At 50.5% G+C, this 23,386-nt stretch overlaps 10 protein-coding genes across 10 annotated transcripts; 2 read left to right on the top strand and 8 right to left on the bottom strand.

Annotated features, from left to right (window-relative positions):
* Positions 1–120: 120 nt before the first annotated feature.
* On the bottom strand, positions 121–1,298 carry BDW70DRAFT_131562 (metallophosphatase domain-containing protein). The gene has a single exon (XM_073736006.1). The coding sequence runs from the start codon at positions 1,271–1,273 to the stop codon at positions 188–190; it is 1,086 nt and encodes a 361-aa protein (XP_073598169.1). The 5' UTR covers positions 1,274–1,298; the 3' UTR covers positions 121–187.
* A 147-nt stretch (positions 1,299–1,445) lies between these two features.
* Positions 1,446–2,790, bottom strand: BDW70DRAFT_131561 (40S ribosomal protein eS8). Its single transcript, XM_073736005.1, has 3 exons — positions 2,710–2,790; positions 2,222–2,316; positions 1,446–2,163 (listed from the first exon to the last, which is right to left on the bottom strand). The coding sequence occupies exons 2-3, from the start codon at positions 2,293–2,295 to the stop codon at positions 1,632–1,634; spliced, it is 606 nt and encodes a 201-aa protein (XP_073598168.1). The 5' UTR covers positions 2,296–2,316; positions 2,710–2,790; the 3' UTR covers positions 1,446–1,631.
* Positions 2,791–3,024: 234 nt separating this feature from the next.
* On the bottom strand, positions 3,025–4,453 carry BDW70DRAFT_131560 (DUF2470 domain-containing protein). Its single transcript, XM_073736004.1, has one exon. The coding sequence runs from the start codon at positions 4,326–4,328 to the stop codon at positions 3,660–3,662; it is 669 nt and encodes a 222-aa protein (XP_073598167.1). The 5' UTR covers positions 4,329–4,453; the 3' UTR covers positions 3,025–3,659.
* Positions 4,454–4,591: 138 nt separating this feature from the next.
* Positions 4,592–5,893, bottom strand: BDW70DRAFT_131557 (uncharacterized protein). The gene is made up of 2 exons (XM_073736003.1): positions 5,086–5,893; positions 4,592–4,865 (listed from the first exon to the last, which is right to left on the bottom strand). The coding sequence occupies exons 1-2, from the start codon at positions 5,529–5,531 to the stop codon at positions 4,859–4,861; spliced, it is 453 nt and encodes a 150-aa protein (XP_073598166.1). The 5' UTR covers positions 5,532–5,893; the 3' UTR covers positions 4,592–4,858.
* Positions 5,894–6,615: 722 nt separating this feature from the next.
* Positions 6,616–7,652, top strand: BDW70DRAFT_131555 (uncharacterized protein). The gene is made up of 2 exons (XM_073736002.1): positions 6,616–7,280; positions 7,347–7,652. The coding sequence occupies exons 1-2, from the start codon at positions 6,754–6,756 to the stop codon at positions 7,351–7,353; spliced, it is 534 nt and encodes a 177-aa protein (XP_073598165.1). The 5' UTR covers positions 6,616–6,753; the 3' UTR covers positions 7,354–7,652.
* BDW70DRAFT_165984 (putative plasma membrane phosphate transporter Pho87) lies at positions 7,337–12,072 on the bottom strand (the record flags this gene model as incomplete). Its single annotated transcript, XM_073741874.1, has 8 exons — positions 7,337–7,849; positions 7,897–8,674; positions 8,725–10,294; positions 10,431–10,935; positions 11,338–11,553; positions 11,782–11,800; positions 11,865–11,949; positions 12,044–12,072. 8 exons carry the CDS (start codon positions 12,070–12,072, stop codon positions 7,704–7,706), a joined length of 3,348 nt encoding a protein of 1,115 aa, XP_073598164.1. The 3' UTR covers positions 7,337–7,703.
* A 1,048-nt stretch (positions 12,073–13,120) lies between these two features.
* BDW70DRAFT_157790 (uncharacterized protein) lies at positions 13,121–14,088 on the top strand (the record flags this gene model as incomplete). Its single annotated transcript, XM_073740419.1, has 3 exons — positions 13,121–13,795; positions 13,860–13,905; positions 13,961–14,088. 3 exons carry the CDS (start codon positions 13,121–13,123, stop codon positions 14,086–14,088), a joined length of 849 nt encoding a protein of 282 aa, XP_073598163.1.
* A 1,263-nt stretch (positions 14,089–15,351) lies between these two features.
* Positions 15,352–16,937, bottom strand: BDW70DRAFT_131550 (mitochondrial 37S ribosomal protein uS7m). The gene is made up of 3 exons (XM_073736001.1): positions 16,579–16,937; positions 16,143–16,502; positions 15,352–16,054 (listed from the first exon to the last, which is right to left on the bottom strand). Exons 1-3 carry the CDS (start codon positions 16,891–16,893, stop codon positions 15,614–15,616), a joined length of 1,116 nt encoding a protein of 371 aa, XP_073598162.1. The 5' UTR covers positions 16,894–16,937; the 3' UTR covers positions 15,352–15,613.
* A 512-nt stretch (positions 16,938–17,449) lies between these two features.
* BDW70DRAFT_148524 (calcium/proton exchanger) lies at positions 17,450–18,863 on the bottom strand (the record flags this gene model as incomplete). Its single annotated transcript, XM_073738879.1, has 3 exons — positions 17,450–17,528; positions 17,572–18,422; positions 18,489–18,863. The coding sequence occupies 3 exons, from the start codon at positions 18,861–18,863 to the stop codon at positions 17,450–17,452; spliced, it is 1,305 nt and encodes a 434-aa protein (XP_073598161.1).
* A 1,487-nt stretch (positions 18,864–20,350) lies between these two features.
* On the bottom strand, positions 20,351–23,372 carry BDW70DRAFT_157787 (glucan endo-1,3-beta-D-glucosidase; the record flags this gene model as incomplete). Its single annotated transcript, XM_073740418.1, has 7 exons — positions 20,351–20,376; positions 20,427–20,686; positions 20,740–20,801; positions 20,858–22,579; positions 22,626–22,732; positions 22,778–23,159; positions 23,205–23,372. The coding sequence occupies 7 exons, from the start codon at positions 23,370–23,372 to the stop codon at positions 20,351–20,353; spliced, it is 2,727 nt and encodes a 908-aa protein (XP_073598160.1).
* Between the last annotated feature and the right edge of the window lie 14 nt (positions 23,373–23,386).

Genomic DNA, 23,386 nt, shown 5'->3' with positions numbered 1-23,386 from the left:
CCTAGGCTCCAATAAGCCTTTTCGGCTCAAAAGTGCGCTCTTTCGTCGAAAATTAACTACTATAACACCAGAATAGAATGTTTAGAATAGAAGATAATTAAAAAGTGGATCCGTAATCTTGTTGGAATTGGTCGTTCAAGGACCATTTATATATTCTCACGCACTTCATCAGATTTCTCTTAATTGCCTACTCACCAACCTCCAAATCCAAATCTACTACCCATGGCGCATTTAGCCCCTTATACTTCACCGTAACAACACTCGCATTCACAAACACCGTCTCCTCTCCCCGGTGCAGCGCCTTTTCAGAGCCGGACGTGAGATCTATGTAAGCACTCCGATTATCCATCACATCCTCACGGTCCCATGATATCTCTTGAATCCTTTTCACTCCAGCCAGGGTCCCGGACCCAGTCGCGGTATCTGAGTCTGGCCCAGAACACTCCCACTCTACTCGTCGCGCTCCATATCCCTCGTGAATATGCCCAAAGACGTGCAGCGCCGGCCGCGCCCTCCTCACAGCACGATAGAGGTGCTCACATCCCACGCTCTCGCTGCTCCCGACTACTTCGTCTAGAATCCCCTTTGGTGGCCCGTGGGTTAGGAGGATATCGACGCCTGGGTAATTAGGGACCGGCATCTTAGGCTTTGAACCTTCCGCGCCAGCAAGGGGCGGGTTATACCGATCCTCACTTCGTGGGTATGCGAACGCCCAGTCGCAAAACTCAGGCGTATAGGGACTTGCGTAAACGGTGAACTTTGCGCCTGTGGAGGGCACAGTGAATGTCCTGACCTCTTCTTCCATGTACCGGATACCGGCATTTATGGCGGTGGAGTCTGTGTATAGGGCTTTTATGGCTGGGGGGGTGTCCAGAGATGATTTAGGACCCTGTGATCCTTCAGTTGTAGTTCCCAATTCAGGGACTCTGGGTAACGTGGCCAGATGATCCCTTCCCCTTGCATCTCTATACCTATGCCGCAACCATCCCACACGATTATAGTATTCCTCGTCAAGCGTGATATCGTGGTTCCCGGCAATCACGATTTTGAGTTCGGCTGGATGGGACTTGAGTAGCTCGAGTATGGCCTTGTGTTCGGAGGCAAGGCCGACTTTCGTGATGTCACCGGCATGCAGGAGGATTTGGGCCGAGGGGAGCGGGTGTCGGTAGGGTGTCGATGGGAAGCCCGAAGCAGAGCTGGAGTGTGCGGGGGAGGGAGTTGTTGTGTGAGTATCGGAAAGGAGAAGAAGGCGGGTCTTTGCCGTTTGAGGCATTCCGGAGATTTGTTGTTCGTGAAGGCTGGGAATTATATGAGGGTGTTGTTGTTGAGATCATCGGCGGTACGGAAGGCGAGGGGAAGGGAGTGCGGAGCGGGAGTATATTTGCATCGACGGACTACGGAAACGCCCAAACATAAGTTGAAATCTACCGAGTAATATCAAGAAATGCCCGTAAATCATTCATTATCGCTGCCTACATGTGTAGCCCACTATGCCAATGCCATGGTCAGGTCAGGAAACTCTGAAATTGCTAACTCCGATACCACACCCTTTTACATGACAATCAAGGCTTCACAAAAATAAGAGGGAAAAAAGTTTATTTTTTGCGATATCTCTTCTCATTTACTCGCGTTTACTTGCGGATGGCACGCTGGTAGAACGCAAGCTCTTCACCCTCCAGGATGTAGCCGTCGACACGACCGCTCTGGCCGGGACGAGAAGCAATGACGGCGTACAGGCGACCAGACTCAAACTGTCTCTCGATGGCGGACTCCACCTTGCCGGACTCGGCGAAGCGAGCAGCCTGCTTCTTCACAACGCTGTTGCTCTTCTTCTCCTCAGTGGCCTCGGCGGTCTTCTGCTGGCGGCGGCGGCCGATGGGCTGGCCGTAGTGGGCCTCGTACCATTGCCTGAAAGGAGCGGCATCGATCTGGACGACGGCGGACTTGGTCAGGGTGTTGGTGCGGACGAGTTCGTTGTTCGAAGGGTGGTAGGCGACAACGATGACACGGGTCTTGCGGGAGATACCCTCGGAACCCCACGAGAAGTTACCGGACTCGAGACGGAGAGCACGGAACTTGCGGTTACCACCACGGGTGCGGACAAGGTGAATCCGCTTGGTGCCAATACGGGTGTTGGCGGGCTGGCGACCCTTCTCGAAAGCCCTGTTTGTTATCGTCAATCCTGCCCTTGATACTTGTATCGAGTCAATCCTCGTCATACCTCTTCTTGCGGTAGTGGGCGCGCTTGGCACCGGTGGCCGAGCGCTTGTGGCGCGAGTCGCGAGAGATACCCATGTTTGCTGTCTATGTGGGGGACTGTCCAGGGATAATTGATTAGCACGAGTCGAAGCAAGCGAAGCTGATCATCTAATGTCCGAATGCCTTCAATTCTATCCCGCTGAGTGGTATCGATGGCCGTGAGTCTGTCGGTAACCTTTCGCTGGATATCCGATTCGCAATTTCCCAGCCAAATTCAGAAAAGAATCTTTCAAACCAGTTGTTCCAAGCAAAACAGTAGCAATATCGAGAGTTCCGCCTCTGCTTCCCTGTCGTAATGCTCCATTCCCTCTTGTATCGATGCCGGATGAACGAGTGGACGGATGGAAATTTGACAGACCGATCGAAGGCGCACCGACTCGCTCGACGAGATAGAACCAGCGGAAACCGGGGGAAAAGAAGATCACAATAGCCAGGAAATAAAATACTCACCTCTAATCCTGCAGCCCTTCACCAGGAACGCAGCGGCAAGGGTTGTCGTGGGTTGTCGTGGAGTTGAGTGCTTGTCGTCGGCGATCGTGGAATCCGTGTGTGTCTCTCGCTTCGACGTTGCCCTATTTTCGTGGGCGCTAGCCGAAGCCGGCTAGGCCTGTACCCCGTGACCTCGTCTACGCTTGTCCTTTCTTGGTTAGTTTACTGCCAGACCCAGGAGGCTGACCTCGATTGTTATTCCGCTCCGGACCCCACTAACTTCCACCACTCACAAGTCTCGACTCTAGACTTCCGACATGTTTCTGAGAACTACAAGCCTACAGCAGCTCATTATTCTAGCAAAAAGCATAACTGGTTGCAAGTTGACGTTGCACCTCAATTAACTAACAGCCAGCCAAAGCTTTTGTTATTCAGATTCAAGTTCTGTTGTACTTCAGAATTTGAAGTACGCACATAACCTCTGGTGTACCAACTCTCAATTCTTATATCAGGTCTCCTCCCAAGGACTCTTCGAGCCGTGAAGCTTAGTCTCTATGGCACTCAGCAATCGGTTGTAATGCCTTCACTCTGCATTCGCCTAGCCATCGCGCCTCTGTGCTGGGGGACCTGCCACTTCAAACAGGGTCAATACGGGTCGGCTACCCTGTGTATAAGAAAGGGGATGTACCAGATCGCTTTTACCTCTCGATCGGACACGTGCTCTCCAAGGGTTTTTGCTTATATATGGCTGTTCTAATCGTGATTTGACTGGGCTTGCTGTACTCCACGCATTTGGACGGGTTCAGGCGCCTGTACAAGATTCTAGTCGAGACTATATGACTAGAGCTGATAGATGAAACGAGTTCAGGCCTTTTTCAGGTTTCCAGACTAAGGAGACTAAGGAATCGGGAAGTCGAAACATCTGATCTCCCTTACCTATGCCGGACCGTCTATAACTCCAAGATAAACAATTACCCGCTCTTTTCCTTCTCTTCAGCCTCAGCCCTCCTAACCAAGCCATCAAACCTCATCCAAGCCGGGAATCCCTCGACAAACCCTAGCACCATCCAAACCCACCACAAGCCAGAGAAAGCCCGGACCCCATACTTCCTCAGCCGCATATACCCTAACAAAACCACCGCCTCAAAGCCATGTGCAACAGCCAGAGGCGCCCATATCCATGGCTGCCACTTGTGGCTAAATTCCGTAAAACTTGGGTATTTGGCTAGTCCGAGTCCTTCGTAAACCAGCGAGCCCGGCTCGAAATTTCCCCGTCGGCAATATCCTACCAGTATCGCGAGACAAAGCGCGAATCCAAGCCACTGGCTGCCCTTTGGCGGAGAGTACCGGGTTATCTTGATATCGGAGAGGTTCAGGCGTTTCAGGGCTTCTTTGTGCATTGCGACGACACGGGCGCGGGTCTCAGAGAGGGAAGTGAGCGGTGGGTCGAAGGGGATTGTGTACCGGGAACCTTGCGCGGAGATTACCATGTCGGTGAGCCGAACGTCTTCGAGTTTGGGCGATGTTGAGGCCCGCGCTGAGAGGCCGCAGTAAGCGCGCAGGTAGAGGGAGAGGGAGCGCGCATGGTCGGCGTTCATGTGGTTGATTATGAACGTTTTGCGGGAGATGTCGTCGGCCATCTTGTGAATGTACCCGGGACGGGTTACTGTTGGTTCTGGAATGGAAGGAAGGGCTGAGAGCGAAAACTGAATTCAGATAAGTTAATGAAGACACTTGGATGCGGACCTGTAGCAGCTAGATTGCTCTACAGAGTACTGCTTATGTACTGCTTATGCACTGAAGTCCGAGGTCGGGTGATAGCGGCCTCGGTCCATTTCCAGCGCAAGCCATGTGGTGTGTGCTCCACAGCTTATCCTCCGGTACGGTACACGACAACTTCTGTTCAGTTCTTTACTCGATCCCAAATCGAATCTAGCAGAGATTGAATTCGATCAACGCTTCTAGAACACATTACAAGGAGAAAAATCCATAATGCCAGGTCCCAAACCCAATACCATAAATTAACAATAAAAACACCTCCAGCGCGGGTTACAAAACTTCTTCCGTCTCGTCGTTCAATGCGGCCCCGGGGCAAATCTCATAACTCGTTAGGCAGAATAGGAACGGCGGGAATATCAGAGACGGCGCGATATTTCGAGTCTCTGAATCCTCAAGCACTGTTCATAGTCGTCGTCGTTAACTCCTATTCACGATTGGCAAGTGATTCAAACGAAGTCCATATCCACGAGCCCCGTCATGATCATGATATAGGAAATAAAATTCAAGTACTGCCTCAGACCTGCTTAAGTCCAGAGGTTCAAGACACCGTGCAAAGCAGAGGATTAGGGAAGGGCGAAGAAAAGGAAGGGTAGCTAGGTAAGGCAAGGATTCACTTACAGCAGCGCCAGTGTCAAGTCACCATGGATCCTCGCCTTCAACTCAACCTCAATATCTAGATTCACATCTAGCTTTAGCTTCAGCCCGTCTTGGTCGTCGATTGTCTTCTTGCTATCCGGAGCCCGCGATATGTTCCCGTTGTTGATCTTCTGGCTTATGTTCTGGCCTCCTTGGTCCCGACTGCTTATTGACTGGCCGTTGGGCTTGTAGGCTTGTACTGCCTTGCCTTGGTCTTCGTCCTCTTCGTCTTCGTCGTCGTAATAATCGTCTCCCTCGTCTGAGTACTCGTAGTCGTCATCGTCGTAGTCATCAGAGTAGTCGTCCGAATAGTCGTCGTCTTCATCCTGGGGAGGGCCGCGGGCCGAGGGTTTTTGCTCCAATTCGGAGTCCTGCATCTCGTTTTTGACAGGGGTGTCTTTTTGTTCCTGTTTCTCTACCGTTGCCATTTTGATTGTGGTGAAGTGAGAAAAAGAGGGAAAGTGTGGGTTGACAGGCGGCCGGGTGTGTAGATGTATAGATTCAGGGTCGGGCAACAGTAGGTGGATAGATTTGGACCTAGAACTTGCTTGCAGACGAAGAACGACTTAGGAAAACAAGAAAAGAAAATTGAAAATAGATGACATAAAAAGCAAGCGTAGAGTATATTAAGGTTAACAAAAGTGCAAGGCTGCAGAGCCAGAAAACCCCGGGTCGATGATGGCAGTGGTGTTGACCTACGTCACTGGCAAAACAACATCACTGCTGTCGAATGCACGGAGAGGCCGACTTAGTGCGACGACATCATCAATCACAGACATTTTATCGGAGTATGATACCTATAGTAGGCCGCATACAATAATAGCTGGCGTTCATTAACGGGCCGATTACTGGGACAGATATGACACAATCTTGCATAGTGCCGCCATATCGTCATAGTTTAACGATTTTCATCTCCTCTACCATAGGTGCTCCGTACAGTCTGAAACACCGCAAATTGCACACGCGTACTGAGTCTCGACCACCGTTCCAAGGATACCAGCGCCGTCAGATCTCAGGGGGGGACAATAATCCGATCAAACCAAGCAGGGTCGTCCAGCGGTACGGCCTCGTAGCCATAAAGTAGGTGGGATCTGATTGGTTTTGCTGGGTAGTCGCTTAGCGAGATCCATCCGTTCCGCAACCGCGCAACGGTACATACTATTAACTAGTCTACCAAGCTGACGACTCCCCGATCGAGGTATTCATCCCGGCCAGCACCAGAAAACTCCGTTGTTATTGTTTGACTGGTTAGGGACAGACTACAGAGCAAAGCGGTCCCACCTGCCGCTGACAATCCCTGCTGGGTGCAGACGTCATGTCTAGCGATGGGCCACCAAATCCAGCCTCTAGACTGCTCGGTCAAGGGGCCTCTTTCATCATAGGGCCCAGGGTCTGGCTGGGGCACCGCTATTCATGGAAACAATGACGCTGTTGAACTGGCTTTGTGCGACTGTGAAGTAATTCTTAATAAGTCTAGTCATATGCAGAATGCAGGTAGGGGATTATAAATAAATTATACCAAGTATTGGACCGAAACAGCAGAAACTCGTCACTTGATACGATACAATCCACCTACGTATATCCCAACAATCAAATTTATATACAATACCCATCCCCCTCCCAATCCAAGCTTGATCTTTCCTTTTTACCATGGCCGACTCAAACCCCCAATCTCCCAACCCCAAGGAAGAGTCTTCCGATAACGAGTCCCCAACCAACCAACAACAACAACAGCCCGCTCCTGAGCAAGACGCCACCCCAGATTACAACCGTCAGCGCGGACAGGAGCCTAACGACTCCGACACAGAAGACGTCCCGCGTCCCGAAATGGAACCAGAGCAGCAGCAGAGACCCCAGCGCCGCCGCCGCGGCCAACCCCGCCAGCAGCGGCGTCCTCGCCAGCAAGGTCAAGACGGTGGTCCACTGGGTGGCCTAGGCGGCATCGACCAGGCCGGTGATCTGGTGCAGAATACAGCGGGTAAAGCAGTGAATGGGGTTACAGGGAGCGCCGGTAAGGCTGTTGGCGGTTTACTAGGGGGTGGCCAGCAGGAAGAAGAGAGTGGTGGTGGTGGAGGTAAAGGGAGTGACGAGCAGCTGCGGCTGCGGCTCGATCTGAATCTAGATATTGAGGTGCAGCTGAAGGCGAAGATTCATGGTGATTTGACGCTGGGATTATTGTGAGTGACTGACACCGGTCTTCTTGCTTGGTTCGCGTTGGGTAGATATGCTGACTGACTGATCAGGAATTAGTGCTTGACCGCGTCGATCGACCAGATCTCCTTACTGTTTCACGATTTTACCCTCGATACCGAATTTATGACCGCTGGTGCTCGGTCGCCAGGCTGATATGTGATGTCGTGCACGAATTTGATTTGAATTGGGCTTTGCGATGTTTTGCGGCGGATTGCTCTAGATCCTTTGCGAGTTTTTTTTTTACTTCCTCGGTTCGGTTTCCTGTTACTTTTTGATCAGGCGTGCCATTCTATCTGGTATTGCATTTCCTGTATTCTATGAAAAGGGATCAATGACGAGTCTTGCAACTCCATACATCCGTATTCCAACAAACCTCACGTCTAGTGCTTCGGGTCTCGTAAAAAGCTCTATAAACCGGCTACACGCATCAGACCATATCCAAGTGTGACTATCACCGCAAATGACATCAGACTGGCGGGGATGCCCCGCGTAAAAAAGTGCCGTACTTGCAAGTAGCGCTGACCGGTCTGCGGCACCTCCGTCATAATGGCGGCTAGAGCGTCGTTAGTCTCAAATCTAAACCAGTAATGGGCAACTTACTCATATTGGGGAAGCCACTAGTCGGCAAAGCCATGGCCACTGAACACATCAATGCGCTAGCCATCACCAACAAATTGGGATGTGGGTCGTCCATGCTAAGACCGATTTGTCGAACGAGAGGGAGGATGATCAGGGCTGCGACGGTGTGCGAGATGAACGTGGCAATCACCAGGATCAGTGCCGAAAACACAATCAGCACTCCATACAGGCTGAAGTGCTCGACCCGTGACCGAATGTCCTCTGCAATGGTATGCAGCAGCCCAGAAGATGTCACAGCCTTTCCAAGGCAAAGTCCACCAGCAGCGAGAATTATGATGGTCCATAGAAAGTTGTTGAAGTCCTCCTTGTTTAGGATTCCGGTGCCAAAAAATAGGACAATAGGGATGATGGCAATTACGCCCATGTCCCCGAATATATGCTCCAGCTGATGACTGGCACACCATAAGCCAATCGTAGTCAATGTGACGATACTAATAAAGTACTGAATGCCGGTGAATTTATCCTTTAGTGGCCGGATGGGTACAATGGTGGTATCTCGACCAGGCTGGAAGGTAACCAGAAGCAGCACCCAAATCAACAAGATCGAGATTATGCAGACCGGGAGTGAGATGAAGAACCAAGTGCCCCAGCTGATGCTGGGGTACATGTTTTGAAGAGCAATTATGTTCTGCGGGGAGGCGATCGGCGATGCTGCGCCGCCGACATTTGCAGCAAGAGCAATTCCAAGAACCAATGCTTTGGCAAAACTGGAATCAGGCGAGATATTCCGTAACAGAGGCTGTATACGTCAGCCAGTCATCAGTAAGCTGTCGAATAGGAACCACTAACCTGGATGATCGAATAGCAGAGAACCGGAGAGGCGACATTGCTAATCCACATACTAAGGAACATGCTCACGAACATATTGGTAAGTAGTACAACGCGATGGTTAGAGCCGGCTTTGCTCAATACAAACAACGCCATTCGCCGAGCAATGTCGTACTTAGACAGCGCTGCGGCTATAGTGAAACCGCCTAGAAGCAGCATAATCACAGGGGTCCACATGGCGCCAAATGCAACACTAGTGGCCTCTTTAGGCCCTAACCGTTCATATGGCTTCTCGTCTGATTTCATGATACCGAGCAGTACCACAAGGAATGGAATAAAGAGAGACGTCACAAAGAGTGGGATCACCTCTGTAGCCCATAATAAGCTCACAAAAACGAGCATCGCCAGGCAATTCTGCTGCTCCGGCTTCTCCATGATCGGAACGGAGAGCAACACAGAAAAGACAACTAGGACGACGATAAGAGTTGCAAAGTTTGCGCTCCAGAGCCATGTTGGAGCACTGATGACCCCGAAAGGTGTCCGAAGCAGCTTGCTCTGAGCCACCTGTTCGTCACCCTGTCGGCGCGCCAATGCCGGGTCTGCGTCTCCTCCAAGGAGTGTCTGGCGAAGACCAACATTGGCAGCTTGAGCTTTTCTTTCAATGCCAATCATCTCTCTCCACACCGTATTCCGCTCCCATACGACATGCTCTCTCAGATGCAAACGAAGCTCGCGTCTGGCCAGAGAAAGGTCACCGTTTGTGGTCAACTTCGCATATAAAGTCTCGATCTGACGAATAAAACCCTCGATATTATCCATAGTCGAGGACAGAAAAGGGTAGGCTGGGGATACACTCGAGTTTATGTACTCTCGACGGAGATTGCGGTCGATGATCTTGTCGTACTTCTTCAAAGCTTTGGAGAATCCAGTCTTGTTGAGCTGGACATAGGACTTAAGTCCGCAAAGAGCGACATAGACCGCGATAATCCGTTTTTTCAGGGAAGCAGCCGAGTTGTAGAGGTCCAGGAGCGCGGGATCGGTGAGGTGCTCGTTCTGGTTGCCTCGCCGAACGACCGCCTGGCTATTTGGAACATACCTAGAATCTGTCCAAATTGAACTCCTCATATCCATATCCTCTGTACGGTCATTGTCAGGAGGGCCAGGGTAGGCGCTCCGTGACTGGCCTAGCGTAGGGCGTGTCGTAGGATGCTCGTCATCGCTATCCTCGTCATCGTCGGCAGCTGGTTCGCTACTCATGCTTTGGCGTCTACCTAGACCAAATTCGGCAGAATGGTCTTGAATGGATCCAGTGCTCACTCTCCTTCCTTTGTGCATGCTCTCCTGCATGGGATTCATCTCGGCCCCGTCGGCCTTAGCCGTGTATTCCTCCGCATCTTTCATAACATTATCAACGTCTTCATAGATCTCTCTTTCTTTCGACCGGTAGAAAGAGCATATCTTATCCAACTCTACATCAAGGGCGTGCTGAAATAGCTTGTCAGGGTTTTGCGTATCGTTGAGCAGAGGAGCGGATTCGGCGTCAGTGGCTTGTTCATTCGAACGATGGGCTTGTTGTTCCAAGGTATATATCCTAAATGAGAGTGACAGTTAGCCTGCTGTTACCCAGAGATGTATCACACAAGCACGGCCCTCATGCTCTAGGCCGCAAATTCGAAGCAGAAAAGGACAGACGAATGATGTGCAAGTAACCGAGTTTGTCAACGTACAGTTTCTTGAGATTGCTGTAGGCAATATAATACGCGCTCCAGTCAGGAACAGCGTTGAACTGGATGCTGTGGGAGAACTTCATCTTGGAGGTGGCTTCGCGGCCTTTGAGGTTTGCTGAGCGGCGACGAAGAGCCTCGACCCAGTAACGAAGTTTGACTGGCTTATCACTGCCAAAAGGTCCTGTTTCAGGGCGTTGGTGCGAGTGGCCTGAATGATTGCGGTCGGTCTGCGGGGAAGTTTTCTCGCCTCGAAGGCTACGTTTTTGGGGTAGGTTGCCTTGGAGCCCTGTGGTACGTGGAACGGGATACTCGACGAGTTCGATGTCTTGCACAAACCGCGGACTCACGCCGTCGTTGTTAGCTGAGGCACTCGTCGCAGACGCGAAGGGTGCCACACCTCGTCTAACTGCATTCGACGACACGGTGTGCTTTTGGTACTGGTTGGCCTCAATCGCTGGTCTTCGGACGTGCGGCGCGATAGTGGAGTTCGGTCGCAGGGCAGAAGCTCAGCAGGCGAAACTCGAGTCAACCAGAAGAGCTACGGTAATAACAGGCTGAAATAACAAGAAAACCTATAGAGACGGCATAGGTATTATTATTGCTGAAGTTGAAGCTCATATGAGGTCAGTCTGATTGCCAATCGAGTTCTGCCTTCGATAATCTGCAGAGCCCACAGAGCCACCGAATCGGGATTAGCCTTGTCTTAGCCTCGGGGTCTTGCGAGCTCCAATATACACCCTTGTAGATGCAATGCTCACTTCTCAAAAGCCTCTTTCTCCACTTGTCTAAACTTGGCTCTCAAGTAATTACAGTAATCGGTCATCTCCAAGCGAAGAGTGGACATTAATGGTTTTATATATGTCATCAATTTCGCAGAAACGCTACCGCACAGGTGCCATTGAGCTACCATCAAACGCAGCCATGATATCCATCAAAGGAGCGACAACCAAATTATGAAAAGCAAATCGGAATTGCTCATCGTCTGGATCTGTCTCCTTAGTCTCTGACCAATGGAGGCACCTCCGAACCACCATTCCATATCGCTCTCCACTTTCTTCGCTGACAGAAGATATGCAGCGATTAGCAGTCTTCAAAAGCGTCACAACCTCCTCAGGATTCTCGTCTTCGGGTCTTTTGAGCGCCGAGAAGGGTCGGCATAACGATAGCTCTATCAAAGCCAGTGCTAAAGGGAAAAGAACTTTGCTCGTGATTGTTGATGATAGACCCGGGCTTGTTGCATCCTTGCTTGAGACTCTCCATAACAAACAGGGATGCTGAAATGTCTGGTTTTGAGAGTCCGGTCCGCTAGTTTCCCTGGGGAAAATAATATCGCGAGTGCGCCAATGCTCACGGAGCCAGTTGCCGTGGAACTGAAGCACACTCCATGCTAGTCGCGCTGCCAGGTAGAGACGGTCCCGTTTTGGGAAATAGGACCCTGGGATCCATGCGGCCAGTGTCGACGACATAAGCAATTCCTCCAGTGACTGAGACTCGAAAATCCCGACGCTGCTTCTTGTGACTGACACCATGTGTCGGTATTTCCCGTCTATAAGGCTGCCAACGTTCTTTCGCCCCCCGGCCATCACACCTATTGTAGTAATGGTTGAACATACTTGGGTGATCTGAATGGTCCCGGGTTCATTCTGACGCGGCTCGATTTCGAGTTCCTGCCAGGAGAAGAGCGACTGGGCCGGGTCGTTGACCGTGACCAATGATATTCGGAATACTATATCAGACGTCTCCGCTGCTCTTGGATCGAGGTCTAATGTGAGGAGGACAGAATGCTTATCAAGGCAAGGGCAGGCCCAAGATTCTTCTCGAAGCAGGGCTTTATAGATACTAGCAGCAGGGGAGCGCACTATTTCGAGTCTCGAGTCTCGATATGCCCGGATCCGTTCCTGACGTTGGAGTGACTGGTCGACGATTCGCTGAAGCAGATCGATCGAAGTGTTCAGGTCATCAAAGAGGCTATTATATCTTCTTTTTGAGAGCATGTGTTTGATTCTGCGTGCCACTAGTATTGCACGAGACTGGGTTGCCGTAGACTGAAGAGTCGGTTAGCTTTGAGCAGATAATGCTTGGTGACCGACTCACAGGGTTAGAAACTTCCTCAAGCCTGTGACTAAGCTCCTGCAGTACGTGTTTCGCATCCGTTATGATATTGGCAAACACCCCATAATCTCGCCCCAGGTTTCTCTGTAACTTGTCTTGCAGGGCACGGTCTTTCCAAGTTGATGCCGTGTTTTCGGGCTGGGTTTGGATGCTTTGTATATCGTCCTCGCTAATCTGGACCCCTAGTGCGATCTCCACAGCGTTCACAATTGAAGCCCGTTGCCCCTGCAAGACGCTGGAGTATCTTTCAATATGGCGCCGATATTTCTCGGTGCGAAATAAGCTAACAGTGTCCAGGGTTTCGACATACTTATCAAGCACCGTAACGACCAGTGGAATTGTGGCCAGGACAATACCAATCGGTTCCATGTTGACTCTTAAGCATTGGCAGTGACTCTTGACTTTAAAGCGTGCAATTTAAGAGATGCAGGAGATTCGGCTTCAGGCGCGAGCGCCGGTTCTCACTGCGGGGTTGATGTTTACTTCTGCTCGACTTCAGCCTTGCGACACTTCTTATCTACAACACTCGGATTCCACTACGAATAGCAGACGAGCCTAACATAATACCTGCGAACAGCATGGACAGCATCATCCTAACCGGCCTTGGCTGGGGACAATTTCTTGACCATGCAAAGCAGATACTTGACCTTGATCGTATTCGAGATCCGGACCTGCAGGCTCAAATCCCTCTATCAGCATGGCGGGACGAACTTGGACGGCTTCGGATCTGGGCAAGCGACGTTGGCGTCTATCAGACTCGGAGCGGTCATGCCTCACTAGATGGCCTACTTAATGAGTTCCCGACGGTCAAGAGCCAAGTCCTTCGCCAGCTGACCAGGATTCAACGGCTGCTAGGAGATCTAGAAGACGAGTTACGCAACACAGGAAAAGACTCAGACCATAATAGTGAAGTCGAAGAAGAGCAGGAGGACGAAGACTACGAGCAGGAGAAACAACTAGGGCAAAACGAAAAACAATCGTCCAGGACAGCTATCCAGGATATTTATATGCATTTTCAAGACAGCATAAACGGTCTAAACCGAATGTCTGTTATAATTTCCCAACGAACAAGCTTCAATACTGAAACTGGACCTCGGCCTGAGACGATGCACAGCGCGAGACGGGCCTGGCAGACACAGTCAGGAACCTGTCTGGAAACTGAAGCCGGCACCACAGAAATACTGCGGGATGTAAGGGGATTATTTGGAGGTGGGGGTTTACCTTCGTGGCGGTTGGAGTCGTTGTATATCTGCGTAAGTGCAACCTTGGAATTTCAAATGTTCTTGCGTATGTTTACGCTAACTTGTCAAATCGAAGTGCAAATGTAATGACGGGCCAAAGGTGTACACCCACAACATGCAGTGTATGTTTTGTCACCATATTGCTTGTGATCTGTGTACGCATGTGAAATAGGAAAGCCAACGACTACAAGCTTATCAAAGCTAATACGATACATCATTCAGAGGCCTACCATTTTGAAAGCCTCAGCCAAACTACGGATCCGAGGTTCTACGACCACGCTCAACAATACCCTAACCCAAGATAAAGATCCATATTTGCCCCTCTTCAAGAATTTGAAGCAAACGCGTATACTAACATGCTAATGCAGTGCAGGGGAGCAGTTTCGTACTGTCCTTGGATTTCCTGTACCCACATTTTTTTATTGGAGATAAGACACTGCTCCATTTAAATCAAGAACCCGTCCATTCTATACTTGCGTAACCCCCAAGCCAAACCTCCATTAGAACGAGGCCACGATTCATATACCAGAAAGAACAACACCTATCAACCGAGCAGAGTAGGCGTCTGGCCTCAGTCACTGCGCGGTAAATGTTCAGCCTCGCAGCGCAGCGCAGCCTTGCTGAAGGAGAATCTATAAGTAGTCTCATCTACTGGAGACTCAAGAAGTCCGAACGGAGAACTTTTGAACTAACAATAACGATAGCAAGGACAACAAGGACAATAACAAGCCCTTTGCCGTCCTCAAAGCCTATTACCTTCGACCTCCTAACCCGACGGCCATGGCCGGAATACCACCAACATCAGCATGCGTTGGCCGACTGGGACGGATCCAAACCCCATTGAAAACGAGCACGTCTTGCCATATATTTCCAGAGCTCGAGACAGAATCAAACGAGCAGTCTAGCCAACCTGTCAATGTCAGACTACGCCGCCTCGGATTTCTGGGTCTGTACAAGTATCATGTCCACGTATCATGTCCACTTTAAAACCACCCTGCTGTAGATCCTAATCCCTCCAATATCTGTGATGATCGTCAAGCTGTTAACAAGCACACATTTTGTTTTAAAGTGCCGATGCGGCGACAGACCAAGGTGTGCACTCACTCGTCACAATGCATCTATGCAGTCATATCATCTGTGAGTTTTGTACTAGGTAACATAATCACCAGGAGAGAAAGGATAATTTTGCAGATAGTGTGCAGCCGACGGAAACTGACATATTTTCATTGTTTGATTGAGGCGCTATGCTGGTGGTGAAGGGATGGGCTTATGGGATGGATTGATACCTAGGGCCTCTTCCGATGAGATGAGTGCTCTGTCGTCAAGATTAACATGATATTTCTGCTTCGCTGCTTTTAATTATAGCTTCTCATTGGTTACTAAAATTTAAGTATCGAGTGCGCTTACCGAGCTATAATCCGAAAGTATAGCGAATTTATATATTCTTAGGGTATTCCGTTATTTCCACTTTCAAATGCTGGTTAATCATCACAACAGGGACGGAAACAGCCCTAAATGAGATACAAAATTGTAGCAGACTCCAGCTATTGCTCATTAAGATGAAGACATTTTCACATAGTTAAGGTTATTGTCTTTTTCTTCTAATTACTTGAATAGAATATACAATAGTCCAACTATACTTCCAACCATAGATAAGGAAAAATTGCAGCAATATGCCCACTAAAAGTACACAATAAGCCTGAGAAGAGAAGAGTGGATTGATATCGAGACCCGGCAATATGCGATACCTTCTTGTTAGCCTAAGCCCATAGCCTGACCCTCGACTCTTGCTCTCTCGTGGAACACCGTCTCATAGCATCAGTGCACAGTTCACACCCATCCATTCTTATTAATCTTCTTCGGCTTCGCACCAATATTAACCCTAGCCGCAATACCCAGTTTATGCACTCCATCCCTCTTCTCCCAAACGCCACTTCGCCCCTCCGCAACAGCGATAAGCTCATTCGCCACGCGATGAGCTAATTTCGCATCACGCCGTTTATTGCTCGCGTCAATAATCCACCCAATCGCTGCGCGGCGGCGCTGCTTCTCTGCCAACGCGAGCGGGATCTGCATCGTGTTACCACCACCCGCGATACCTTTGGCGTGGTGCAGTTTGATCAGGGGCGCCACGGAGTCGACAATCAATGTCAGGTATGCGATGGGGTTGAGTGGGAGTTGGGCGGCGGCTGGGCCAGGGAGGAGCGGGCGGCGAGGGTTGATTTGCGGAGGTGGGGAGGAGCGGAGGATGTCGAGGATTATGTTCATGTTCTATTTATTCTCATTTCATACATTAGCAATTCATCAATCTAGTGCGCCATGGCATCGGAGCAGGTAATAACGGTGAATATGAATATACCTTCTGAGCAGTCGCCAGCTTCCCATCTCTCATCAAGTTCTTCGTGAACTGCTCCACGACCGGCTCATACCGGGAACGGAAGTTCTCAGTGCGCGGGATGGACTCCGGAGCGGGGAATTTCAGGCCAGGCATCAGCGCCTGAGTCTCCTCGGTAACTTGCGTGATCATGCTCTCGAGGAGCGCGGTCTGGTCAGCTTCAGACATGGAAGGAGGAGTATAGTTAGTCGCGGCGCCTTTTCGCTCTCCGAGCTGACCGCGACACGTAGATGTTGAGAAGGATCGCGAGCCGGATGGCTTCTTCATCTGGTCCTGGAAGACTTTGGGAGCGTGCTTCTGGGCTTCCTTGTCGCGGGAGAGGATCTGACACGGAAAGACCGTTAGCACAATGCCAACCATCTTAGCGATATAAGAGTGAATAAATAACTCGTGTATGTACCTCAGAAACAGGCGTTCCCTGCTCTAACTCCGGACTTGATGGCGTCCCATCGCACCATTTCTCCTTGTTCATGATCTTGTCGACCTCCGCCGCCTCTTCGCTAACGTGCGGCATTGACTCGGCTTTACGCTGAGCTTCTTCTAAGTTCTTCTTGTCTGAATTCCATCTCCGCTGTTCACCGACTGACAACTGTACGCTGGACCGGTTGCATGGTCGGCTGAGGGTGGCGTAACGCTGTGCGGCGAATGCGGCGGTCGACTGGCGAAGGACAGGGACGGCCGTCCTGGTTGTAAGCAAATTGAGCCCGGGCGGCATTTCGGCCGTGAGTTGTTATATTAAATTGTAAAGGGTGGTTGAATCAGGATTGAATAATGAGGTCTGGACTGGTGTTTCCGTCGGCGAGCGTTTTTCCTCCGGCCCTCCACGCGCTTAGTAAGCTGATCTTACAGGACCAAAAGTTCGCCAAGACATCGTCAAGGTGAAATCACCTAATCTTACAGTATGAAGGGTAGAACGTTCAGTGGTCAATTTTAGAAGAATGACCCTATAGCGTGGCACTACAATAGGGAAATGTCAAAACTAACATGGATAATCAAAAGATCCAGTTCACTTTTAATTTCTGCATCAAAGCATTGATAAGTCAAAGAGCTATGAAACCGTAAAGTAATCGCCGTACATATGGCAGACTAACTGACCCGCAGTGCAAAGCTAAGCAGCCTGGCTTGCATTACGTATCGATAACAATAGGAAGGAAATTGAAAGAGTGTAAGTAGATCTGAATATATCGAGCAGCCAGCAGCATCGTGCTTCTGGCAGTTGAGCAAAGAGATTTGGTATGCCTGCGGAAAAGAGCAGGTTTCGAAAAGTGCCACTATTTCAAGGTGCGGAAAAGCGCATCCTCATTCACGTTGTCTGGATACACGTAGAATGCCAGCGCCAAAATCAAGTACCTGTACCAGTCAGCGAAATCTTGCATAATAAAGTAATACTTACATTCCCAGGCACAAGCAGCCTTCAAGATAGTTCGACTTGCCGTCTTGGATAAGGAAGGTGACAACCAGCCCCGAGATGAAAAATGCCACGGTTTCAAAAATATGGAAATGTAGTGTCATATCCACATTCATGATCCAGCCCAAAATGACTAGGAAGGGGGTGACAAATAGAGCAATTTGGAGGCTGCTTCCGATGGCGACACCAATAGCCAGATCCATCTTGCCCTTGTAAGCGACCACAACGGCCGTTACATGTTCCGCAGCATTTCCAACAATAGGAATGAGGACAAGACCGATGAATGTGCGGCTCATGCCTGTTTTCTCTACAATGCTGTCAATGCTGCCGACTAAATAGTCGGCGCAGATGGCAACCAGGATGGTCACCACAATTAAAGCAGCGCTGGCGGCCCACGGGTTCAGCAGATGTTCCTCTTCCTCCTCAGCAACTGGCTCGCCGGCAGCTTCGGGATCCCCAGTAGTTTGATTGTTAACTTCCTCAAACAGTTCGGCGTGTGACTTGAGCTGAAAGTATAGGTAAATGACGTAGAGAACAAGGAGGATGATAGCGGTCCAGTGCGACAAAAAGAGAATGTTCTCAGTCTTGTGGCTGGGGTCCTTAGCGGAGGACAATGAGGCATAGAGAGTCGCAGGGATGATCAGCGAAGCGGACGAAACGGTCATCAAGGACGACATAGTCGAAGCCACAGTAGTGTTGAACGATTGCTCGGGAAACTTGATACCGCCAACCACGAAACAGCAACCTAGGACGAGGAGGATGTTGGACAGAATGCTTCCGAGCATACTAGCTTGAACAACGCGGATCTGCTTGTCTTTCAGGGCAATAATGCTAACCTGTTGACCGGACTGTTAGTTCATCACACAAGAGCCTGTGCCGAATGAAAGCGAAAAGAAGCATACAATCAGCTCAACGGCGTTTCCAAACGTCGCGTTCATGAGCCCACCCAAAGCCTGACCCAGAGTGGCCGCCAATTCCTCCGTCGCAAAACTCAGCAGCGAAGCAAGCGGAACAATCGCGAAAAAGTTCAGGGTGAATATCACAGTACTGTCCCATTTCAACGCACCCGCAATAATACCCAAAGGCACAAAGACAAGCAGAACATTGACATAGTCTCGCGATAAAGTCGCCCAGGTCAGGTGCCAGACATGGGCCGGCCAACCCGTCCAATGCACCTCGCGCTTATGCTGGGCCGGGTTGCGACGAGAGTCGCCGAGCAATGCATCTTGTTCGCTAGACTCTCGTCGAAAGCCATTGCTATTTGTGGTGCTTGACATTTTTCTTGGAGGACCCCAGCTGCCGTGTCTTCGGAAACTAGAGTAAATACTTGTTGATGCTGTCCGGTCGCGCAGGCGTTAGCTATGGCGTCCTTGGGAGGTTTTTCGAAAATAAAAACCAGCTGAGGCTAATAGCATTAAAATTGATTAAATAAACAAAAAAGAGAGGACAGAAGACGGAAAAACCGCGTCAGGTCAAAGGAGAGTGTTGATCCAGGAACACTGAAGGAAACCTGCTAGCAGTGTGGATACTGGCAAAACAAGACAAAAGCAGAGAAGATACGAAAGTCGTTTGAGGAAAGAAGGAATCGAGTCCAGATCACAAGCTCGAGACCAAAATGGATGCTCAGTGATTGTGGGAGAGCAGAAGAAAGCTGTGAGGACGGAATGCTGGGAGTGAGCAACCTACACATAATTGGGAAGTGACGAGCCCGAGCCGGACCAGACTTTCGCCAAAGCGCCAGTATAAGTAAAGACCGTCGTTAGTAGTTCTTGGACGCTAAGGTCGAAATAATTTGATTGCTTGGTAGCACAAAAATTAATTGAAATCAGGGTCTTCCGGTGGATGAAGAGCGTAGGAGCGCCGTGGTTGGGATGCGATGTGGCTGGACGATTGACTGACGATTGACTTCATTTCGATGTTCGCTGCTGCCATTGGCTGAATTTTGCCAAGTCAGGACGAGCTAGTTGTGCACAGCCTCGTTGAGTCGATGATCGTTGAAGGTCAAATTCGAACCCCGGTCTGAAATTGAGACGAGCGAACACTATACCCCTCACAGATGCAGCACTGCCACATTGACATTCATCGTCGTATTTGTGACCTTTCTAGGCTGTGGATTGTCCAGCCCCCAAAGCTAAATGGAAAAAATGCTCAAACCAAGCACTGACAACACATGCGATAATCGATACCAGGGCTCATAAGTGCGGACACACTTGACTGCTTGTGGTCTAGCGTCCTCTTGATACTGCACTTATTCCTGACAACAGTAACTGGCCAGCTGTATTCCAAAAGCTGGTTTTCAGACTCCTGACCAAAGAGATACTCACATGATGGCTTTTCTTTACTTTTTACTACGCCTGTCAAGCCTTGACAACTCTCCAGAGTACACGCCTTGAGGTAAATGTGATGAGATCCCGCAACAATGCAGACGCGCAAGCCACAACATCCCATGACGTCAGCTTCGCACCACCCACATTGTTCGTTATTCTACCTAGTTTACGAGTATTCCAGGATTCTACAGATATGCTGAGGTGAGACACTTGTACCGGGTACAAGAGTTAGTAATAAGGCAACTGAAGGACCGAGGTATATCTTAGCGAATGTATTCTATGGATAAGGTAAGATCGCAGAAATCCAGGGTGGCTAGAATATTAGAGAAAGACCAAAACACGCAAGCCACTATCATGATACGTAACATGGAGCTAGAAGGGCGAATTCATCTCAAGGATAGTGAAGGCACATAACCTTAGCGGATCCGGACGAAAGCCTATACAGCTGACCCACCACCAAGTCCTACGTCCTGTTAGTGTTGAAAAATTCTGTAGCACAAAGACGAAACTCACCTGCAGCGAATGCAAGGTACCATGTCCGCGATGCTCCGCCGTCAATCCAGCTGTAGTCAAAGTTACTCTGCGAGAAGAACCGCCATGATGCGGCTGGATCGATAAGAGCCAGGTTTGCGTAGAGGATACCCTTCCATCCGCCTGTAATCCTTTCGGCAGGCGCGGCGGCATTGGATGCGAAGATGGCGTTCCATTCCTCGCGCACGAACCTCTGACTGCGGATGTATGGGGACATAGGCAGGAGGGGGAGCATATGGATTCTAGATAGATCAATTGTCAGTATGCTGTATAGAGGAACAGGGAAGAGGCGTACCCTTGAATGTATTCGAGGTTGCTGCCGAAGTAGGTGGTGTGGTCGACTTTGTTCTCAAATAACTGCAAATTATTAGATTCCGCTGCGTTCGAAGATCGAAGAGTGTGCCTGAACTTACAATTCCGGTCACCTTGTTGCCAATAAAGTTGGCAGGATGGTTGACATTGTCGCTCTCCATGAGGAAATAGTTGTGGAAGCTGCGCCGCAAGATACCCAACATGAGGTTGCCTCTGGCCTCCATGCTCGCATCACCGATCGTTTTCCCCCACATCTTGAGCGCGTACGCATACATGGAATCCTCCGAAGAGGACTCCTGATCCTTTCCATCGAAGGACTCAAAGAGGCCTTTAGCCCACGAGTGCCCGTGATACCAGTCAAAGGAGCGGGAAAATGGGAATAGGGGATCATTGGATGCCGGATTACCTGAATCACGAACAAGCGTGTTCACCCAGTCACGGTTGGCTGCAATCCAGCTTGGATCCAAAGCCCCGATAATAGCAGCGGCATGAATAAAGTACCCGTAGTGGAAATGGTGGTCGTTGTAGAGTGTGTTTCCGAAATCGGCACCGACATCGCCGCCGTAACTTGCGGATGAGACGACACCCTTCCACACAGTGTCATATACCAGCGGGAACTGTTGTTTGTTTTGCGCAAAACGGGCAAAGGCCTGCTTCAGGCGCTCGAGAGCAGGAGCCGCTGTGGCATGGTCGTTGAGGAGCTTGTCCACGGTCCAGATGATGGTGGCGAACTTGCTTAGAGCTTTGCCGCTGAAGTACATGCTGTTCAGGTTGGTCTGACCGTCAATGTCCTGCTGAAGCTCCGTGGTAGCTACATGTCGAATCACTGCCTGGGCTGCAGCGCTGAGTTGGGGAGAGCTGTCTGTGGCCAAGACCCATGGCGCAAAGCCCATGTTTGTTGGGAGATCAGGCTCTGTCATGGTCCAGTATTCCCCGATGACGGCTCTAGCCATGCCTTTGGTGGTGGTTCGTAGCGTGATATTGACAGCTCGGGCGCTGGTCTGGGAGTCGAATGAAGCTACATGGTGAGGTAGAGCAAACATCATCAAAGGCGTGCTCTGAGTGTCCTTCCCTGCCTTGGCCCAGGCAAGACGGTAAGTGCCTGTGCGGCCGTCAACTGAACCGGAGACGGTTGCTTCGACGGCGAAGACACCGGCCGAGTTGTCGAAGAGACTCTCCCCTGAAGACCCAGCTGGGTTCTTTGCGACTTGGACAGTACCAGACCATCCGCTAGGTCCTCGCAGATCGGTAGTGGATACTAACTGAAAATTGGGGTCCTGTCCATTGTCTGGGATGGCATAGATGAGCCAAATCGAATTATCCTCAAGCGTCGCACGGTATTTGAAGATGCCGGCTCGGGGTGAACCAGCAGTCACGACTTGTCGAAAATGAACAGCGCTCTGAACCACTGGCTGCAGTTGAGTGTAGATTCCGGTCACGAATGCCATGCCCTGCAGCACCGGCAACGTGAGTCGTCGAGCAGACCCGGCTTGGGGTTGCAGCACCGCGTCCGCTGAAAACGACTTGGGGTTTTCTGCAGTGAGGACGGTGGAAGGACCAAGCTCGGAAGCTGACAGGATGACCGACTGAATGCCGATAGGATTGATATAGTACGAGATAGGGTTCCCTGGTAGCTGCGAGTTGGTCGGGCCGCTTGCAACGAGATTCAACTCGGTGTGCGAGATGGCCATGCCAAAGCTCGACAGGTTGCCGCTCCCTTTCGCCCATGCTAGAGTGTAAGGGTGGGTAAAGGTGGCGTTCGTCTGGGTCCCTAGGAAGAGCGCACTTTGGAACTTGTTCGTTTCAATGGGGTTCGAAGAATTCTAGCCTTGTTAGTGCGACCACATGAATGTTTGTAGGCGCACTTACAACTCCATTCTTGCGAACAGGATGGTCGTTCCGAGAAGTGATGGCCGCAGGAATCGGACCAGTTCCCACCGGCACAAATACGTCTTGGCTGACCATTTCGGCAGGTCCTTATCAGTTAGGGAGGTTTTGTGTTCGGCGGGAGAATTACACACCTTGGATCTGCGTTGTGAATGTGCTCGCCACTGGGCTGTTTTCCTCTGAACTAGAAGTTGTGACTGTGGTAGTCTCGAACGAGCTGGGTAATGAACTGACAGTAGTGGGCTGCTCGATAATGTCGTGAGTAGAAGGCAACGTGGTCGGAGCCGGCGTCGCGGCCGCGGGAGGTGTGGAAGAGGCTTCTGACGTTGGCGCAGCTGGCGACTGAGATGGAACGTCTGCTGGTTCGTCCGGGTTGGGAAGTAGCCAATTAAGCAAAGACTCAGGCTGACCCAAGGTGTCGAGTAGGTCGTTCAGTCCACCAAATGATTCGTCCGCTGGGGTGGGCGTCTGCTGCTCCAGTTCGTGGCCCTCACGCTCAAGTTTAGTAGGGTAGAACTGTCATCGTCAGTGCGGTCCTACCAAGCCTCTTCGAGTACTTACGCCCTGTGTCTCGGGTGGCAGCAGTCTTGCGCCTTGGGTGGAAGGGGGATACTGAATGCTCTCTGAGACCCCGGAGGATTGAGTTGGAGTGGGCGCAGAGCACACTGTCCTTGCAGCGAGAAGCAATATTAGCACGTTTGCTAGACAAGTCTTGCACTTTGCCTCCATTCTGAAGAAGTATG

The sequence above is a fragment of the Aspergillus foveolatus genome (assembly GCF_047715535.1).
Source record: "Aspergillus foveolatus strain CBS 279.81 unplaced genomic scaffold BDW70scaffold_11, whole genome shotgun sequence".
Classification (NCBI taxonomy): domain Eukaryota; kingdom Fungi; phylum Ascomycota; class Eurotiomycetes; order Eurotiales; family Aspergillaceae; genus Aspergillus; species Aspergillus foveolatus.
The sequence above is the reverse complement of the archived record's forward strand: the minus strand, read 5'-3'. Positions and strand labels throughout refer to the sequence as shown.

Bases quoted from the DNA above. Each gene is read 5' to 3' on its own strand.
- BDW70DRAFT_131555 (XM_073736002.1), top strand. From the start codon at position 6,754: ATGGCCGACTCAAACCCCCAATCTCCCAACCCCAAGGAAGAGTCTTCC.
- BDW70DRAFT_131561 (XM_073736005.1), bottom strand. From the start codon at position 2,295: ATGGGTATCTCTCGCGACTCGCGCCACAAGCGCTCGGCCACCGGTGCC. The intron at 2,164-2,221 runs GTATGACGAGGA...GATAACAAACAG, and splicing joins GCCCACTACCGCAAGAAGAG to GGCTTTCGAGAAGGGTCGCC.
- BDW70DRAFT_131550 (XM_073736001.1), bottom strand. From the start codon at position 16,893: ATGCCGCCCGGGCTCAATTTGCTTACAACCAGGACGGCCGTCCCTGTC. The intron at 16,503-16,578 runs GTACATACACGA...TTTCCGTGTCAG, and splicing joins AGGGAACGCCTGTTTCTGAG to ATCCTCTCCCGCGACAAGGA. The intron at 16,055-16,142 runs GTATATTCATAT...GAGAATAAATAG, and splicing joins AGCTGGCGACTGCTCAGAAG to AACATGAACATAATCCTCGA.
- BDW70DRAFT_131557 (XM_073736003.1), bottom strand. From the start codon at position 5,531: ATGGCAACGGTAGAGAAACAGGAACAAAAAGACACCCCTGTCAAAAAC.
- BDW70DRAFT_131560 (XM_073736004.1), bottom strand. From the start codon at position 4,328: ATGGCCGACGACATCTCCCGCAAAACGTTCATAATCAACCACATGAAC.
- BDW70DRAFT_131562 (XM_073736006.1), bottom strand. From the start codon at position 1,273: ATGCCTCAAACGGCAAAGACCCGCCTTCTTCTCCTTTCCGATACTCAC.